The sequence below is a fragment of the Microtus oregoni genome, unplaced genomic scaffold (assembly GCF_018167655.1).
Source record: "Microtus oregoni isolate MIOR12 unplaced genomic scaffold, Mior012 000072F_ref0000427, whole genome shotgun sequence".
In the NCBI taxonomy this organism is placed as follows: domain Eukaryota; kingdom Metazoa; phylum Chordata; class Mammalia; order Rodentia; family Cricetidae; genus Microtus; species Microtus oregoni.
In genome coordinates, this window is record NW_024543979.1 from 2,569,538 (window position 1) to 2,585,958 (window position 16,421).

Below are 16,421 nucleotides of genomic sequence, written 5' to 3' on the forward strand. Positions count from 1 at the left end.
CATTTTTACCCACGCACCCTCAGTTTTCTCCTGTCAGACCCTGACGGTGCTTTAGGGAAAAGGGAGCATTCGACAGTTGTTATAGGAAAACGCCAAAGGCCACTAAGGGCAGCTGAGGTCTCTTGCTTCTCCACTCTGTTCTGGGTACCCTGGCACCTTGCTGTCCCCACCCCCTTTGCCAGGCATATGCTTGCCTTGGGCCCTGTGTAGATCCCACTATGTTTCCAGGTGTTTGCAGGGCCCCTTCCACCCTCTTCCCCAAGCCAACTCTGTTAAGTCGCCTCCCTCCCCCACTTTCCACTCTTCACCTGCATTTCTGACATGGTTGATCACACTCTAAAAAACACTGCACAATTTACTCATTTAAAACAATGTGTAGCTGTCTCCTTAACTAACCCTGAAACTGCAAGATAGAGCTTTGTCCTTATCCCCAGATGTCCTTCCGGACAGCCCAAGAGGGACGTGTGCAGGGGGCTCAGCAAGCATGTGCTGACCACAGAGTGTGTGTGTGGGGAGGTCAGCGGGCATGTGCTGACCACAGAGTGTGTGTGTGGGTTCAGCAGGCATGTGCTGACCACAGAGTGTGGGGCGGGGGGGGGGTCAGCGGGCATTGCTGACCACAGTGTGTGTGTGTGGGGGGGGGGGGGGTCAGCGGGCATTGCTGACCACAGAGTGTGTGTGTGTGTGTGGGGAGGTCAGCGGGCATGTGCTGACCACAGAGTGTGTGTGTGGGTTCAGCAGGCATGTGCTGACCACAGAGTGTGGGGCGGGGGGGGGTCAGCGGGCATTGCTGACCACAGAGTGTGTGTGTGCGTGTGGGGGGGGGGTCAGCGGGCATTGCTGACCACAGAGTGTGTGTGTGTGTGGGGGGGCTTCAGCAGGCATGTGCTGACCCAGAGTGTGGGGCGGGGGGGGGGGGTCAGCGGGCATGTGCTAACCACAGAGAGAATATGGAGGAGGCAATTATAACCATGGGCACAGAATAGGGTCTTTGAAAATAAAACACTTGCTGAATTCTAGTTAAGACTAACCCTCCAGCCCCCTCCCTCCACGCTGGAATATTCATGCTGTTTACTCTAACTACAGGACCCTGGCACTTGTTCATCCTAAATGAATCTTGGTTTATTTATCAATTTTGGCTTAGCAGCTCTCAGCTCAGCTCTGAATCACCAATTTGTCACTACTAAAGCTCCATAGTGCTCCTTCTAAGGTCACATTTTTTTAAGAAAAGACAATTTTAAATGAAAGTAGACTGAATTAGAATGGTAAAAATTCAGAATTTGAGCTTTACCTGAAGCCGCAAGAATATCTGTGTGAAAGGCTCCATTCTGACGAGATAAGAGGCCACAATCATTGCCGACGAATAGTGAGTGCCATAGTGGTATGCTGGAGTTTCTCCTGCTCCAGACAGTTGGGGCATCATTAAAACAAAAGGAAATAAGAAAAGTAAACTTGGTGTTAATCAAATCAGAAGGTTTGGAAATGTTAGCAATTGTGATAGGTAACCGGGACACCAAATGCAGCCAGTGCCAGGGACGGACAGCAGGGCCACTTCAGCCCCACTAGCCTCAGGTACATCCCATCTGGCAGGCACCGAGGACAAGCCTGCTGGATTCTCTCCTGAGAGAAGCACACCTGCCGTGGTTAGTTTGGGGCTCCACAAGCCATCACCCACTGAAGCAGAATACCCACTTAATGGCTACTTGTTTCTATTAAGTTATAGCTTGTAATGATACAGTTCTCTAAACTGTTATCGACAAATGCAATGCAATAGTATGTATCATTATTGTATATCTTCCTTGGCAGTCAGGGTGGGGAGAGGGGCAGAAAGAAAATGGGCACAGGCATATAAATAGGCTTAAAGTCAAAAGTTCCCCCCTTTGCTTTATGTATTTGAGGGAAAATCCAAGTCACTAAATATAATAAATTGTATAGTTTACAAATTTCATCAATTCATAACTTTAAATGAAGGGCTTTTTCAAAAGTACCTAAATGAAATTAAAGGAAATGCAATTAATGTGTAGTTCCGGACTAAATATTAGTAGAGACCAAGACAGAGGAGATAGTTTCCTGTCAGGGCTCTGCAGACAGCTTCAAACACCTTAGAGATGGCCACAAACTGGCATGAAAATTGAATTTTGATTGCAATCACGCATGTGCACATGTAACACACCAGCAGCAATCACACATGTGCAGGTGTGCACACATAACACACCAGCAGCAATCACACATGTGCAGCTGTGCACATGTAACACACCAGCAGCAATCACACATGTGCAGCTGTGCACACGTAACACACCAGCAGCAATCACGCATGTGCAGCTGTGCACACGTAACACACCAGCAGCAATCACGCATGTGCAGCTGTGCACACGTAACACACCAGCAGCAATCACACATGTGCAGCTGTGCACACGTAACACACAGGCAGCAATCACACATGTGCAGCTGTGCACACGTAACACACAAGCAGCAATCACACATGTACAGGTGTGCACACGTAACACACCAGCAGCAATCACACATGTGCAGGTGTGCACACGTAACACACCAGCAGCAATCACACATGTGCAGGTGTGCACACGTAACACACCAGCAGCAATCACACATGTGCAGCTGTGCACACGTAACACACCAGCAGCAATCACGCATGTGCAGCTGTGCACACATAACACACCAGCAGCAATCACGCATGTGCAGCTGTGCACACGTAACACACCAGCAGCAATCACACATGTGCAGCTGTGCACACGTAACACACCAGCAGCAATCACGCATGTGCAGCTGTGCACACGTAACACACCAGCAGCAATCACGCATGTGCAGCTGTGCACACGTAACACACCAGCAGCAATCACGCATGTGCAGCTGTGCACACGTAACACACCAGCAGCAATCACGCATGTGCAGCTGTGCACACGTAACACACCAGCAGCAATCACGCATGTGCAGCTGTGCACACGTAACACACCAGCAGCAATCACGCATGTGCAGCTGTGCACACTTAACACACAAGTAGCAATCACACATGTACAGGTGTGCACACGTAACACACCAGCAGCTTGCAGGCATATTCACAGGTGTCAGAGCACTAAACAGTGTTGACTTTTGAAAGCAAAAACGAAGCCAAAGGCAGAAAGAGTGCCTCACCATTGGGGTCCTCCCAGTCCTTATACCGCTTCTTATACTGGGCCAGCCGTTCGTCCGTCTGTGCGCCCATTGGCTTAGCCAGGTTTCTGAATGTCTTGGGATTAGTAAGATCAACCTCCTGAAATATGAAACAAAACCCAATGCTGAGTTACCAGGCGCCCTTCTCAGTGTGAATACAGCAACTGTGACGGCAGTGACCCTATCTGTGTGCCGGACTGAAACAACAGAGTGTGTGCCGTTTACACATCTTACATTAGAGGCAGAGACAACCGCGTGTGCCGTTTACACATCTTACATTCAGAGCGGCCCCGCTCGACAAATGTTTTGGAAATTATGCATTTTACAGGAAGACACTTGGGATTCCAGTTGTAGGAAGGAAGGTAACAGGGATATACTTTTAGTTCTTAACAAGGACACAGAAGGACATTGCAGACCAAAAGCTCCCATTTGGAGGACGGAGTCTTTCTAGGTTTCCTCCCGCCCTTCTACTTCCTTTTACTTCATTCCTCAAGGGGTGCCTGGCAATGTTGATAGGGGCAGAAAGAAGGGAGAGGCAGGATGCCTCAGCCACTGATGGATGGCAGCAAGGAAGAAGGTGTCATATCTAAAGATGACATCACAGAGCTGGGGTTGCACCTGTATAAGAAGTGAGGGCCCTTACTACCTCCGCACAAAAATGCACTGCTTTTGTTTTTCTAACACTCTACAATTTGTAATTTAAAATTTTCTTTTTCAGAAGAACTGGAATATTTTCACCTCATGAATCTTTCCCCTTGAAATGTATTCATTCACCCAGCTGAATCAGCTTCATGCATCAAGTGTACCTTAGGCTAGCTTCTTTCTGAGGACAAAAGCTTCAATTTCTCTAGAATACGACACGTAAAATTTCTGATCATTTAGGCAGCTTGATTCTAGCAAGAGACAAAGTTAGGTGGATGTCTGATTTGAGAGTGACCAATCTTTCTCCTCCTTGCTTACAAATGCCAATCTTGCCTTACTCCGTTGGCTCCTGCTGCATCAGATCCAGTGTCATCTCCACCAAACAGGAAGTGTCAGCAGACAGAAGTGAGAACAAGTGTTGCATGCCACTGACTTGGAGCCCCAAGTTACGAGAATCCCCCATGCTTCTCAGGAAAGCAGGAAACAGTCCTCCTATGCAGCGGTGCTATTTTACAGGAAGGGCCACTCCCAAGGTTTTCTAGACAACAATTCAATCTGCAAAGGCAATTTCTGACACTTCCAATGGATGCAAACTGATCAGCACCAAAGGAAACTGAACAGACATGGTGAGCCAGTGCCTAGTACCAAGGGAGGGACTCTCATTATCTAACCTTTGGTATATTTTATATGCCCAATGTACCCACACTAAATGCCCTCTTGTCTTCCTCATATAGTGCCTGTGCCGATGAGGGAACAGTAGACCGCAAAGAAGCACAGGGGAACTGAAGCTTCCCTCATTTATGAAAATGTATTACACTCGGGTATAATAACTGGAAGCTCACCTCGGAGTCGTAGTCTGCGAGAATCCAGGGGAAGACGGGGTACTGCATGAGGTCATTGTAGGATCTGCCGGCCAGGGTGTTCAAGTGCATCAAATACTGGAAGTTGCTGATTTCACCTCTCTTAGGAAAGACAGTAAAGGGACACATCTTAGAGTGAGTAATTAGTTTTGCTGTTTAAAATTTTTATATGCAAAAATGGACATAAAAAAAGGTTTCCCATAAAAGCGCAATCTCTCCTCTGTGGCTACATTTATGGACCGTGACCTAGGAGGTACAAGGAACCTTCTGTGTGCTTGTGCTTACCTCCCACCTCTGGGTCACAGACTTCTCACCAACCAAAGTACTGAGCAATCCAGACCTAAACACAGAAGACAGTCAGCTGTAGGTCAGAGTTTTCAGTCTGAATAGCTTTCCAGCTGACACATGTCAGTCTCCTGTCTCCAGATCCTTTCCAGCCCACAGAACGGATCTGTTCATGTGGGTCATGAATCATTTTATAGGACTATGAGGAGCACTTTGAAACACGAAATAGCTGAAGCAAATGAAAATTCAGAAGTCACAATATACAGCAAGGGAGGCATTTTTTTCTATGAACTGTGTTTCACTATTCATGATTTAACCTTAGTACCGGGGGACGTAGCACAGTGTATACATGGCATTATCCACCATGGGTAAAAGACCTGGAAAACCCTGATCGAATCCAACTTTGTAACCACAGTAGGTATGCAGCTCCTGAAATAAGTGATTGACAGGTTAGCATTGCTGCTCTGTCAGAGTGTTATACAATGCTCTTTAAGGTTATCCGAACTATGCATTAAAAAATAAACCATTGGTCCAAGAGTCATTGGCTATCCCCTTTATTATCTGAAGGGGAGGTAGATGGCACTCCTCAGGTTCGGTGGTACAGGTACCATTTTCTACATTAATAAAGTCCTTCCACCAGGCAAAGTGAACATGCGGACTATCCCTGGGAAGGACCAGAACATTCCTCAGTACTAAAACGCTCCCCTTCCTGTATTTATGTTGACAACAAAAATGTGTGGAGCTTTTAGGACCTGATTCTGAGGTTAACAAAAGCATGTACTGAGGATTTTTATTTGCTACTGATAAAAGAAAAATAAAATCAACTTTTTATTAACTTAATGTATTCTGATGTGCACAGATTGAAAAGAAAATTCATTTGTAAAAAACTCTATTAAGTTTTTACATTGTGTGTGTGTGTGTGTGTGTGGTGTATGTGTGTAATTTGTTTAATCTCACAACACCACTCCTTCCCAGGTGGCCTGTCACAGAATGATGGCAAACAAAGCTGAATGTATGGATTCTTGAAACGGCTGCAGCACCCAGAGGATCCTCTGATTAAAAGGAGCCATGGGGGAACCCAGAGGCAAGGGTGATGCTGGAGCCATGGGGGAGCTCGGAGGCAAGGGTGATGGGCTTGTCCCCAGAGCCAGGGAGTTTAAATTTAAAGACCAGAGAACAAAAGAGGAAGGAAGGCTGGGACATCTGGAGAGGTAGAGGTGTAATCAAGACCACAGGATAGAGATATCCCCTGTCAGCTGACGACAGGAACTCAAGGAAAAGTGGGCACACGAGAGGGGTAGCTCAGTCAGTTGACAGAGTGCGAGTGTACTCTTAATGAAAGCAAAAAAACGTAATTTAAATCTGAAGTTTAAGTGACTAATGCAGAAAGCTGGTATCTATTCAGTAAAAGAAATCAGTCTAATAAGGGCAGGATACAAATGGAGAATTTCTTGTGTATCAATTTGGTTTTGTATATCAAGAGCCTTAGTGTAGTGGCATTTCATTGTATTTTAATAAATAAAGCTCGCCTGAAGGTCAGAGAGTCAAAGAGCCTTACTGGTCAGCCTTACAGACCAGGCAGAGGTAACACACACCTTTAATCCCAGTCCTAGAGAGGATTATAAAACGGGAAGAGACAGCTCTCAGACACAGTCTCATTCGGAGATTCCTGGAGGCAGGATCGCCATTTCAAACTGAGGTCGAGGTAAGAACCAGTGGCTGGCTGCTTTGCTTTTCAAATCTTTAGGTTGAACCCCAATTTCTGTCTCTGAGTTTTTATTAATCTTGCATCACCTTATACACTTCACTTTATTATAGACATTTTATACATTCAAAACAAAGTGTTCTTTAGTACTATAAGAAAACCTGGAAAAGGTCCCATCAGAAAGTCAGAGAATGCTTTATACATCTGATGAATACTAAAGGTTATATTTCCAAAGAGAGTTTGAAGATTGGAAATATTCACATACAGCACTAAGTGAAAGAATAAAAGCTTGTATTTTGAGAATTCAAGTTTTTAAATACCGAATAATTCTCTCTAGATATAAGTCACCTTGATTCCACAAAGAAATGATTTGAACATCAATACATGGCTTACCCTTGTTCCACACTGGTGTTTGGTCTCTGACCGGAGACAGACTCTGAGCTGTCAGTGAGAGATGGCACAACTGCCAGGAACCTAAAAAATTTAAAAGTGAAAATGAAGTCTCAGTAGGGGCCACATGGAGCCCTAGAAACAAGGGCAACCCCCATATCTTTACTGTGCCTGACCCTGTGACCAGAGGCCCACACACAGCACCTGTGCTGTCACATGAAGTGGGGAAGGGGAAACTGAGTCAACAAATGAAGAGCTAATGAGTGTCTGCAACTAAGTAGTCACCTGATAGTAGGCACGACACAGCCAAACTAACATTAAAACAGACATCACTAATTGAACGTGACATGCAAGGTGCAACTTTCCTGCACTACTGTTAGCTTTTGCAGAGTTGCTCGTGACGTCAGTATATGTTTCAAATCTCAAAGGAGAGTTGAAGGGGAAGCCAGGAGAGGATCTGGACCTTGAGCCTGCCGTGCACAAAGACATTTCTGAAGGAAAGACAAACGCATCTCTCCCAGCACCCCACAGTTGTGCAGGTTAAACTGCGTTGCCTCCGCAATGGCTAAGTCAGACGAGTGGGTGGGGTGTCACTCGGTCAGCCCTCGCACAGGAAAGGAGTCTAGGGACTGCATTTGAACAACATGTCATTTCTGTGCCACACACAAGTCTTCTGCTATCTACAGTTTTGATTTCTGCCATTTAGTTAACTATGGTCAAATAAAGAACATAAAAATGGTTCAAAAATATTAAATGAAAAACTCCAGAAATAACTTTTAGATGTTTCACCAATGATAAAACATACAAAGAACTGATCAGCAGTTTTAGCAGCTATGCTACTTTTTCTTTTCTTTCTTTCTTTTTTTTTTTTTTTTTGTTTTTCTAGACAGGGTTTCTCTGTGGCTTTGGAGCCTGTCCTGGAACTAGCTCTCTAGACCAGGCTGGTCTCGAACTCACAGAGATCCGCCTGCCTCTGCCTCCCGAGTGCTGGGATTAAAGGCGTGCGCCACCATCGCCCGGCCGCTATGCTACTTTTTCAACAATGAAGGCATTCAACTTCTTTTCCAGGGCTGTGAAGACTCTCAAGAGGATCCTGTTTCTATGGGAACTTATTCTGGAGCTCCATAGAAAGGTAAGGAGAAAAGTGGAACATTTAGAACCCAAAAGCATTACTTTTCAACTTTTACTTGATTTATTATTATCGTGTACATGTATGTACACCGCATGTGCAAAGGCACACGTGTGGAGGCTAAAGGGACAGCCGTGGAGCTGCTTCTCTTCTACGTTTTGTGGGTTCTGGGTTCAGGATCAAGTGCTTTTACAACTGTCAAAGGCTATTTAATCACAAAGTCTGAGACTAAAAAACAATGCTTTAGTGGCTGGAGAGATGGCTCAGTTCTCACTATAAGTTACCAGAAGGGAGACAAGCTAATTTAGCAGGGAACTGGCACCATCCTAACAGCTAGGAGGAGGAATCCCATTTCAAGAGGCTCGGAAATAAAAAGAACACTACAAAGACATCGACTCACTGGCCTGGAGTCTGGATTTTATGCACCTAGCAGAACAGGCTGCCAATGGGCCCCCTCCCATTTCTTCCCACAACAGCAAATAAGGGATTCCTCATGAACGAGACCTTTGGTAGACTTTATTCCGAATTCCCTTTTGAAAAGCCAGGAGGTAATTCCGTCCATCCCCAGAGAAAACTTCAACAGCGATAGGCTGAAATGGTTAGAGAAAAATAAATTATGAAACAGACCATAACAAACACACCAACTTCCCCACCGTGAAGTCCTACAAGGTTGATGAATTTCTCCACTGGAAAATATTTTAGACTCATGAATCTTCTGTACATTAAGCCATGTAATCAAAGAATTTTCTTTCTTTCTTTCTTTTTTTTTTTTTTTTTTTAGACAGGGTTTTTCTGTGGCTTTGGAGCCTGTCCTGAAACTAGCTCTTGTAGACCAGGCTGGCCTCGAACTCACAGAGATCTGCCTGCCTCTGCCTCCTGAGTGCTGGGATTAAAGGCATGAGCTACCACTGCCCAGCTACTGGAATTTTCCTATTCTTCTCAAAATTAAAGAGATCTTTAAAAACAAAATGATAAATAGTAACTTAAAGATTCTGTTCCTAAAATGATGAGGATGTACTTTTTACATGAAAGGACAAAATGTGCACTTGAAGACTAGAGAGAGATGCACAGTGGAGGTGCAGTAGAACTCAGACTGTTTAAGGAAACACAGATGCATCCTAAGGGCCATGACCCTTGGGTTCCGAGTCTCCAAGGCGCAGTGTGGATGCTGCAGTTATCACCATACCGATCCATTTAAAATACTACATTTTCGGACCAGGAATGGGGGGAAACATTTAGTGGGCCACCAACTCACCTGCAGGAGGTACCTCCTTTTATGCACCTCCTTGATGTCTTCATATGCAAAAATGCTGCATGTTCTCTTGAGTTGACTGGGACCTTGTCTGGCTCCCCGAGGGATAATCGGCTCATGCATACTATGAGTAGCCAAGAGAAAAAGGAGCAAAGAAAACACAACAGTAAGTGGATAAACTCATTGATTAATGAAGCAGACGCCATTTCCAACACAGGGCTAGGAGGGGAGACAACATACAGAATTTCCAGCTAGAAATGTGGTTAAGAGAGCACTCTACTGTCTCCTGTGAACAAGGAAACCCCTTTCGAAGAGTTTATTTTTGTTGGACCAGCCTTTCTATTAAGCAGTTGGACAGGGTCTAAGCCAGTAACATACGCTTTATTTCTTTCCAAAGCAGAATAAAAACACTTAAAACATTTTAATATAGATCTAACTTTATATGAGGAGTTACAAAACATGGCTTCATTTTATTTTTCAAGAATCATAAAACACGATTACAAAGGTTTTTTTTATTTTTTTATACAGAAGAGGGGCTCATTAGAGTCACAGCTTGGCCGACACTGTTGAAGAAAGCAATTATTTGTGATATCCTCTAGGAATGCAGAGGCCCTGTCTCATTAACTGTAGTGTTAGATGCTCAGAATGCTGAAGAGGAGACAAAAGCCCTCATGTGTGTTCTGACCACTTACTGCTCTAGTACCTACAATGACCCCATGACTGGGGGAAGGAAAGGAAGATAAAAAAGAGCCCAGCTAGTCATCCCGTGTGGGCTTTGGTTACCCCACTTCCAGGACACTCAAAGTACAGGGTTGGTCTTTTATTAAAGAGTGTAGTTTCTGAATGTGCTCCTACCACCATGTGTAGGGTGTATATGCATGTGTGTAAGGTGTCTAGGTGAGTACATGTGTAGTGTGTATATGCACGTGTGTACGTTGGTGCACAGGCACATACGTATGTCTAAGTGTGTACATGTGTAGCGTGTATATGCACATGTGTATGCTGGTGCACAGGCATGTGCGTATGTCTAAGTGTGTACATGTGTAGCGTGTATATGCATGTGTGTACGCTGGTGCACAGGCACAAGTGGAAGACTTCAGGTGCTGAATCACTCTCTGCCTCACTCCTCTGAGACAGGGAATACAGCTAGTGGCCACGAATCCCTAGCAATTTCCCTAGCTCGGTTCCCACAGCACTGGAGTAACAGGTGCCTGTGTGGCCATGCTTGTGTTGGTCATGTGGGTCCGGGGAATCTCAATTCAGGCTCTCATGCTCCAGCAGCAAGCGCCTTTACCCTCCCAGCCATCTCTCCACCCTGCATCAATGAATTCACCAGTGACCTCACAATTCAGAATGAACATATAAATATATGTGTGCTGGTCAGTCTGTCAGCTCGCCATAGTTAGAGCCATCTGGGAGGACTCTCAGTGGTGCAAACATGTCTGTAAGAGTGGTCTGTGGGGAATTTTCTTGATTTCTGTGGGCAGTGCCATCCCCTGGGCAGGTGGGTGGTCCTAGGTTGTATAAGAAAGCAGGCTGAGTGAGCCTTGGTGAAAAAGCCAATAACAGCACTCCTCCATGGTTCCTGCCCTGTCCTCCATGGTTCCTGCCCTGTCCTCCATGGTTCCTGCCCTGACTTCCCTCAGAGAGGGATCTGGACAGGGAAACGTAAGGCAAATTGACTCTTTCCTCCCCAAACTGCTTTTTCTGGCGATGCTGTTTATCACAGAAAAAGAACAAGTGACTAAAATACCAGGTTAACAATGACTGTAACTTGGTATCCAATGCTCATAATGGAAAGACATAAAATGCAATTATCATTTGATGAACAAGAACCCCCCCCCCCCTTTTTTTTTAGTGGAAATGACAGTATTGGCCAGAGGCACACACAAACTGAGAGATAAAGTTACTTAGGACACAGGCTTGGGATTAAAAAGAAATAACGCAAACATATTTTCTGTCATCTAAAGGCAGCTTTACCTATGTCTCTTCATTCATTTACTTACTTTGGAGGTAAAGTTTCAATGTCTCTTATTTCCCTGGTTGCTGTCATGGTAAATCCATCAATCACATAAAAGTGCTCTTTCCCAAACAGCAGTAGCCCCTCACTGGTGTCCAGGCCCTGGACGCGAGCACAGCGGTACATGTGTTGAATCTACAAAGAAAGTCACAAATAATCTTTCTTTTAACTTTAAAAGATTTTTTTTTGTTGACTAATTTCTCTCTCTTGTTACTGTTACAGTAAGCCCCAAGCTAAACATATTAAACCCAAGAAACAGCCTACACTCAATTCTACCTGCAGATGCCTTCAGCGACAGGAGACAAGTGTTCACCCACATCACCCATTTAAGCCCACACCCCATTTAGGAGTAGTCTCTTATGCCAGGTGCATCTAGGGAGGCAGAAGCAGGCGAATCTCTGAGTTCGAGGCCAGCCTGGTCTACATGGAGAGTTCCAGGACCCTGCCTCAAAACAAAAAGCAACCAACAAATAAATAAATAAAAGAATGGGCTGTTTACAGCAAAATCCAAACATTAAAAATTATTTGAATTTTTTGAGACACAGTATTGTAATCTGCTGGCCTGCCCTGTCACCTGGGTACCCTGTCCCTGTAAGAAACAAGCCCTGCCGACTCCCAATATCCCCATTCCTGCTGAGACAAGTAGATCTTGGATCTTGCCTCCCATCCATCTCTCTCTCTGTCCATCCTTCTTCTGAAGAGGCAGTCTCTGCCTCTCCCTGTTCTTTCCTCTTTCTCTGTCCCACTCCATCCCATAACTCCTTACTCTTCTACCCTTCCCAATACTAGCTAAATAAACCCCAGCTCTCTCTCTGCATGACATGTCTGTCTCCTACCTGCTGAGGCCACAGTTGTGGGACCAGCCTTGGTCACCCATGCCATGAGTGGTAACACGTAGTCTCGTGTATGCCAGTGTGCTGGTTTGAAAGAAATGGCCCCCAAAAGGAGTGGGTCTATTAGGAGGTGTGGTCTTGTTGGAGGGAGTGTATCACTGTGGAGGCAGGCTTTGAGGTCTCATGTGCCCAAGCTACACTCAGCATCCCAGACCAATTCCTGTAGCCTGCAGGTCAAGGACTACCAGCCTCTTCTCCAGCACAGTCAGGTCTGCATGTTGCACCATGAATATAATGAAATAAACTTCCGAAATTGTAGGCCCCCAATTAGATGTTTTTCTTTATGAGAGTTGTCATGGTCATGCTGTCTCTTCATAGCAATAGGAACCCTAACTAAGACAGCCAGGTTGGGCTCAAACTCCAAAGCCTCCTACCTACACTTCCTGAATGCTAGGATTCCAGCCTTATACCACTTTATCCCACTCATTCAGGACTGGGGATTGAACCCAGAACTTCCTGTGTGCAAGGTTAAGCACTCTATCCAGTGAGCTATATCCCCAGGCATAGACATGTTTAAATTTGTTTTCCTTATGGTGCTGGGGATGAAACCCAAGACTCCATGCATGTTAGACACCTATTCTACTGCTGAGCTCTGCCCTCAGCTGCTTGACTTTCTTTAAAATAGCTACTGTCATGGAGAGGAGGATGGGACGGAGGAAATGACAGACTGACATCTTGGGGCACATAAGCTTCTGAGTTTTCAACACTAAAACCACAGTGACGAACAGCATCCAGGTGGAGATGCTGAAGCTCCAGGGCCACAGGCGCCTCCCTCTCCTGTTGTCTTCTGAACGGCTGAGCTTTCATCATCACATGGCTCTTTTTCTTTGATAATTTCATTCAAGGTTATGCAGAGCACATATCTGAGCAGAACTGCCTCAATTACACACCAGCTTCTCATGACTTGGTTAGATCTCTGGGGCTGTATGAGGACTTAACTAAGGACAGCCTTTCAAGAAGGGTGATATTTGAATTCATGATATAGTAACCTATTTATCCATTTTTCTTCCTATAGCTAATTACTGCAGGAAGGTTTGTGCGTCTGTTATGACTGGAGTCATATAAGGTGATGGGATGTGGATAGGAAACAGTGCCTGAGTATAAGCACACACCAGGAAGAGAAGATACAGGAACAAACGATTATAATAAGGGAATAGCTGATAGCTATTAGGCAGTCTGTAAGCCCGGGGGAGGGGCACCTAAGTGAGGCTGAGCAGGCAAGTGTCCTCATGTGGGCTACAGACTTCTAGACTAATGGACACACAGATGTTACTAGCTGGAACCTTATGGTGAAGGGGAGTGGGTGGAGCTGTCAGAAGAAACAGCATGAGCAAAGTTCAGAGCTAAAACCATGGTGCATGCAATGAGTGCAGCATGCATGCTACAGCAGATGCTCAGGCTGTGGCAGGCGCTCAGGCTGCAGCAGATGCTCAGGCTACAAGCAGTGGAGCGGGCAGCACCGAGGAGGCAGACAGCTTCCTGTTTGTGAGGGAGAATAGAGTGAATACAAGCGAGAGGTGAGGGCACTGATCAGCTGGTGCAGTTTGCATGATGACCACAGTGATGGAGATGCAGAGGGGAAGGCACATCATGGCGGGGACAGCAGGATGGCTTGTCTAACAGTGGGGCAGAAGAGAGAGGCAGAGGTCAACCATGCACTCCATTTCTGATGAGTCTGCACTGTAGAACCCTCAGTCGCCCTGCGCCTGTGCGCTCTTGCTCCTTGTCTTTTGCTGCTACTTCAGCACACTGGCTCCTCAGAAGCACACTCAGTACCTTCTCTCCTTCCTCCAACAGGCGCAGCAAGGTGGCATTGTCTGTCTTCTCCTCCTCTTCTATGGAGCTGCTCTCAGCGATCTGGTCTTGTAGCTGCTCCTGGGTCTCCTCATCGCCTCCATCAGGTGCGGACCGAGAGCGCTTCAGGGGAGGCTTCACCAGGCCTGCAGTGCAGAAACCAACAGGGTCACGCGGGGAACAGTTTAGTTCCAGAGTCGGTTATGGGTTAGGTGGCCTCTACAGGCCCATGGGCTAAAGCCTTAGGATGGTGCTGGGGAGATGGTGGAATTTTTAGAGTGAGCCCAGTGGGAAAAACTAGGTCATTAGGAGATGTACCCCAGGAGGGGATAGTGAGACACTTCCTATCTGTTTTATGGCTGCATGAGGTGAGCAGCTTTGCTCTCCCGCGTGGTACCTGTGGTCTTGCTACAGACTTCAAAAATGGCAGCAGCCACGACAGGAGCCTCTGAAACCTCTGCTCTGAGTTTACTCGTCATGTGCTGTCACGGCAGCGAAGGCTACTCACACACAGTCTGTGTTATACATCTCCAGGAAGAGAACGCTGGAGAGCACAGGCCTGCAGCAGTGCTTCAGGGTCAGCAGCAAAGGCTTGGGAATTCAACCCTGCATGACTCCGGGAAATTATCTGCCTTTTGTGCACCATGGTTTTCTCCATTATAAAACTGGGGAGGAATCTACCTAGCTCAGAGGTTTGTTGGAGGGCTAAATTTGGTAAAGACTGTAAAGTCCTTGGGACCACGATCACACACAGTCAATTCTCTGGGAAGTCGGATGATGGCAACAGCTAGCGTAAGCAGTGGCAAGAACGCGTTGTTCGTCTGAGTAGCACAGGAGAGGCGCTGTGAGTGAGCGGCTAATGACAGTCCCTGCTACACACAAGGGGACGGCATACTACACGCATCAGAACTCAGAGGGCTCAGGGAGACCATGCCAAGCCTCACCCAAAGTAGCAATGTGATTCTTCATGAATGAAATTTGTCAAACAATGGATCACAAGGAACAGGAATAGAACTCTTTAACAGCACAGGAACAGATGAACTAAAATTAAGAAATACTTTACTGGGGGTAATGTTGTACATGTGTAACCCCAGAACTGGTGTAGCTGAGCCAGGAGCATTCCCAGGACTTGCTGGCCAGTCAGCCTAACAGAACTAGCGAGCTACAGGCCAATGAAAGAGAGCTCAGAGAGCAAGGTAGAAGGCTTCTGAGAAGCTATGCCTGTGAATGACCTGGGGCTTCCATGTGCAAGAGCACACGTGTGTGCTTGTGCCACACCTAACTATGTATATGGGCACACTTACACATCACATAAAATGAAAATCTCTGCCTTGAGAAAACTTACAAATTTAAAAGAGAATCGGGTTTCTCTGAGTGTTTTGTGAAATATAATCAAAACATATTGAGCCAATGACTATAAACCTTCCCTATCTATAGGGAGTAGAGACAGTCTCTTCAGTTCTCATTCACATTCAGTCTTTCAGGTGCGGTGGTCAAGTGTCTACAGACATGTTTATAGTTGGCCCTCCTGTTTGCAAATGCTCATATTTACATGTGAAGTCACATGGAAGGAATGCTCCAAATGATTTGAAATCAGATTCAAAGAGGAGGCTGACCTTTGACCTTGGCAATGGTGTCTTCTCCATGCTCTGGTTCTTGCTGGGTAGCTTCCCCTTCTGAACTCTCTACGATAGCATCCTGAACAATGCCTGGGTTCCCAGAGGCCAGGCGTAAGTAGTATTCTTTACTGTCATAGCTTATAGCTCTTCTGTACCGAGCCGGTTTCTAAGAAATAACAAGAGAAAACGACTCAGAGTTATTTTCAACCAGTACAACACAAGCTTGTGAGGGTTTCTCTGTGTTCCTATTGTTTAGGGGCTATTGTGTAGACTAAGTGAATAAACACTAAATACACAGACTTCCAGGTTATGTGGCTCCATTAAAAACTCCACAGTTTGTAAGGTGACATATATTGAACAATACTGGTAGTTTTGTCCTTCCCAAGAGAAAGAGACCATGTTTAACCAAATAGCATTTCTGGGCTGGTGCAGTTCCCTGTCAGTTCTGGATCTGCTGACCTTCTGGGAAAGCAGAGGAGAGCATGTCCGTTATGAAGGACACTGGGCTGCAACTTGGATTGAACCAACCAGACTGAAAGCGGGATATTCATTATAGAAACATCAGGGGAAAATTAGTGATGTCTGTCAGAGGAGACTGAAGGGCGCTCATTCACTGGGGACAATCTCAAGTGCTTACTTCCAGAGATTCCAGGACCCTAAACAC

General features: G+C 45.8%; 1 protein-coding gene across 6 annotated transcripts in view; it reads right to left on the reverse strand.

Moving 5' to 3' along the window:
* The window catches only part of Wdfy3 (WD repeat and FYVE domain containing 3), a 248,977-nt gene that overhangs the window by 22,666 nt on the left and 209,890 nt on the right, over nt 1-16,421 (reverse strand). For all 6 annotated transcript variants that reach the window (XM_041642101.1, XM_041642100.1, XM_041642098.1 and 3 more), the window contains 10 exons: nt 15,755-15,923; nt 14,121-14,284; nt 11,438-11,586; nt 9,435-9,555; nt 8,684-8,769; nt 7,054-7,134; nt 4,956-5,010; nt 4,653-4,772; nt 3,151-3,268; nt 1,292-1,398 (listed from right to left, as the gene is read on the reverse strand). In XM_041642101.1, the coding sequence (XP_041498035.1) occupies nt 1,292-1,398; nt 3,151-3,268; nt 4,653-4,772; nt 4,956-5,010; nt 7,054-7,134; nt 8,684-8,769; nt 9,435-9,555; nt 11,438-11,586; nt 14,121-14,284; nt 15,755-15,923 (1,170 nt within the window). The remainder of the gene's footprint in view (nt 1-1,291; nt 1,399-3,150; nt 3,269-4,652; nt 4,773-4,955; nt 5,011-7,053; nt 7,135-8,683; nt 8,770-9,434; nt 9,556-11,437; nt 11,587-14,120; nt 14,285-15,754; nt 15,924-16,421) is intronic.